This window comes from Austrofundulus limnaeus, unplaced genomic scaffold (genome assembly GCF_001266775.1).
Source record: "Austrofundulus limnaeus strain Quisiro unplaced genomic scaffold, Austrofundulus_limnaeus-1.0 Scaffold1442, whole genome shotgun sequence".
Lineage (NCBI taxonomy): Eukaryota > Metazoa > Chordata > Actinopteri > Cyprinodontiformes > Rivulidae > Austrofundulus > Austrofundulus limnaeus.
The window spans coordinates 58,819-62,029 of NW_013953844.1; the positions used below are offsets into that span (position 1 = coordinate 58,819).

Sequence of the window (3,211 nt, forward strand, 5' to 3'; positions counted from 1 at the left end):
ACATCGGTCCCTCTACCGGTCCAAACATCTGTCCCTCTACCGGTCCAAACATCTGTCCCTCTACCGGTCCAAACATCTGTCCCTCTACCGGTCCAAACATCGGTCCCTCTACCGGTCCAAACATCGGTCCCTCTACCGGTCCAAACATCTGTTTCTACCGGTCCAAACATCTGTCCTTCTACCGGTCCAAACATCTGTCCTTCTACCGGTCCAAACATCTGTCCTTCTACCGGTCCAAACATCTGTCCTTCTACCAGTCCAAACAGCTGTCCTTCTACCAGTCCAAACATCTGTCCTTCTACCGGTCCAAACATCTGTCCTTCTACCAGTCCAAACAGCTGTCCCTCTACCGGTCCAAACATCTGTCCTTCTACCAGTCCAAACATCTGTCCTACCAGTCAAAACAGCTGTCCTTCTACCGGTCCAAACATCTGTCCTTCTACCGGTCCAAACATCTGTCCTACCAGTCCAAACAGCTGTCCCTCTACCAGTCCAAACATCTGTCCCTCTACCAGTCCAAACATCTGTCCTTCTACCAGTCAAAACATCTGTCCTACCAGTCCAAACATCTGTCCTTCTACCGGTCCAAACATCGGTCCTTCTACCGGTCCAAACATCGGTCCTTCTACCGGTCCAAACATCTGTCCTTCTACCGGTCCAAACATCTGTCCTTCTACCAGTCAAAACAGCTGTCCTTCTACCAGTCCAAACATCTGTCCCTCTACCAGTCCAAACATCTGTCCTTCTACCGGTCCAAACATCTGTCCTTCTACCAGTCCAAACAGCTGTCCCTCTACCGGTCCAAACATCTGTCCTACCAGTCAAAACAGCTGTCCTTCTACCAGTCCAAACATCTGTCCTTCTACCGGTCCAAACATCGGTCCTTCTACCGGTCCAAACATCGGTCCTTCTACCGGTCCAAACATCTGTCCTTCTACCGGTCCAAACAGCTGTCCTTCTACCGGTCCAAACAGCTGTCCTTCTACCGGTCCAAACATCTGTCCTTCTACCGGTCCAAACAGCTGTCCTCTAAGCACCAGAACCACAGAACCCAAACCAGGGTCCAGGTAGACTCACGGACCGGACTGGGCGGCGCAGCTGGAATGGTAGCTCCTGCAGCAGCCCTTCTGGAAGCAGCCCATTATCGCCCCCTTCTGGTGGCAGTTGGAACACATCTGAGGACAGAAGAACCAGAACCAGCTCAAGACAACAACCAGAACCCACAGGACTCCCTGAGCCTCTTGGTTCTGGAGGACCTGCTTCAAGCAGACAGCTGAAACAGTCATGGAACCAGAACCTCTGAGGACAAACCYGGTCCTCTGAGCCGCTCACCGTTTCCTGTGCGAGCCGGGCCGCCTCCTCCAACCCGTACAGCTTTCCTCGGACCAGGAAGACCCCGGTGGCCCAGATGCTGCAGTCCTCGTGGATCCAGCACTCGTCCAGAAGAGGAGGGTCCTCAGGGAGACAGAGTCCGTCTGTCCCAAAGACCGTCTTCTCAGCGCCACCGTCTTCTTCAGAGTTCTGCAAACAGCCGTTAGACGGTCTGTGAGAGTCCTCATCTGGTTCAGTTCTGCAGGTCTGACCCTTCACACGTGTCCCTGTGGTGGGACAGTAGGGTCCGTAGAGGTCCCCCAGGCCCAGGACGTTAGCCGTCCGTCCACAGAGACAGCACCGCAGCTCAGCCTGACAGCTGGCATCAGAACCGGGCCGACCCAGCTGGAAGCAGGACGTGCAGGGGACAAAGCCGGACAGAGTCTGGGTCTTTGGACCCCGGCTGTTCTGGACGGTGGACTCCTGGTCCTGATAGTTGACCACCCTGCAGGCCCGCTGGTCCATGTGGACAAACGGACAGAACCCGTCCGCTCTCCTGTCCTTCCTCTGCTCTTTAGTCTTCAGGTATTTCAGCAGAATCTCTGGTTCTGTTGGAGGAAACAGAGCCGGGGGTCCGGTGGTCCGGAGCTTCCTCCTCCTGCGTCTCACAGCTTTAGGTTTCTGCTGCGGCCCGGTTCTGTGAACCCAGTTCTGCTTGGTTCTGCTGAGGGGTTTAGTGGAAGGAGCTGCGAGGGCCTTCTTCTTCTTCTGTTTGTGGCGAGTGGTCCTGGAGGACTTCTGGTCCCTCACAGGAGACTTCCTGTTGGTCCGAACCTCCAGGTCCGACTGGTCTGAAGCGGTCCTGCGGGTCTGTGGTGGGACGGGGTGAGAGGCGGACTCCTCGGAGCTGGAGAACCTCTCAGCCAGYTCCATCAGGTGGTCCGAGTCACAGTTCTCGTTGTAGATGCCCACCGCCTCGTTCTTCACGCGTCTCTTCAGGTGGCGCCGGGTGGTCTCGCAGGACAGCCGGGTCGGTTCTGGAGCGGACCTTCTCCTGGAACTGTGACGGACTGGTTTCAGGGAGGACTTTTGTGTCTCGCTCCGAGGAGGACTGGGGTCTGGGACAGAGACCTCCACCACGTCGCTGTCCTCGCTCGAGACATCCACCTCGGACTGGACCACGTTCCCGTAGACCGCCTTCAGGTCTGACAGGAGGACCACGGGTCTGGTGTGGTGCACGGGGATGTCCACGGAGCTGTCCGAGGACTCCTCTGAGTACGAGCTGTCTGGACTGGGAGAGCTGAGGGGCTGAGGCAGCAGGTAACACCCCCCCCTGTCCTCGTCCAGCGAGGACACGGCGGGGGACAGAGGCTCCAGGTGTCCCACACCGTCCTGGAGGAAGGACCCGCACAGGAGCGGCTCCTTGGACGAGGACACCAGGAAGATGACGTCAGAGCCGCTGTCGCTGTCCTCCCCACCGCTGCTCTCAGGGGGGGGGCTGCCGCTCTGGTCCGTCCCACAGAAACCGGAGTGCCACAGTCCCCCGTGGACCCGCTCGTGGAACAGGTCCAGTCCTGGGGCCAGGCTGGAACTCATGTAGCTCCCCAGAGACTCCTGTCTCTGGTCCACGTCCCTGCAGTGGAYGGGGGCCGCCGGCGAGCTGTAGGACCCTGAAGATCTGGACCTGAAGCTGGAGGACACATCTGGACTGCAGCTGGGGGGACGGCGGTGGTACCACTCAGGCTTCTTGGACAGGTCCATGGACTCTGGGTGGCTGCAGGACCGAGGACTGTAGGTCTTTGACAAGTCCATGGCCACGAGGAGGGGGTCCTGAGGGGACCGGTCCATCACTGCACAGACACACACAGACACACACAGACACACACAGACACACACAGAC

General features: G+C 58.0%; 1 protein-coding gene across 1 annotated transcript in view; it reads right to left on the reverse strand.

Annotated features, from left to right (window-relative positions):
• Positions 1–1,081: 1,081 nt before the first annotated feature.
• The window catches only part of LOC106535403 (uncharacterized), a gene marked incomplete at its 3' end in the record, with an annotated part of 4,089 nt that continues 1,959 nt past the window's right edge, over positions 1,082–3,211 (reverse strand). Inside the window, 2 exon segments of the mRNA XM_014032402.1 lie at positions 1,082–1,175; positions 1,333–3,161. Coding sequence (XP_013887856.1) covers positions 1,082–1,175; positions 1,333–3,159 — 1,921 coding nt within the window.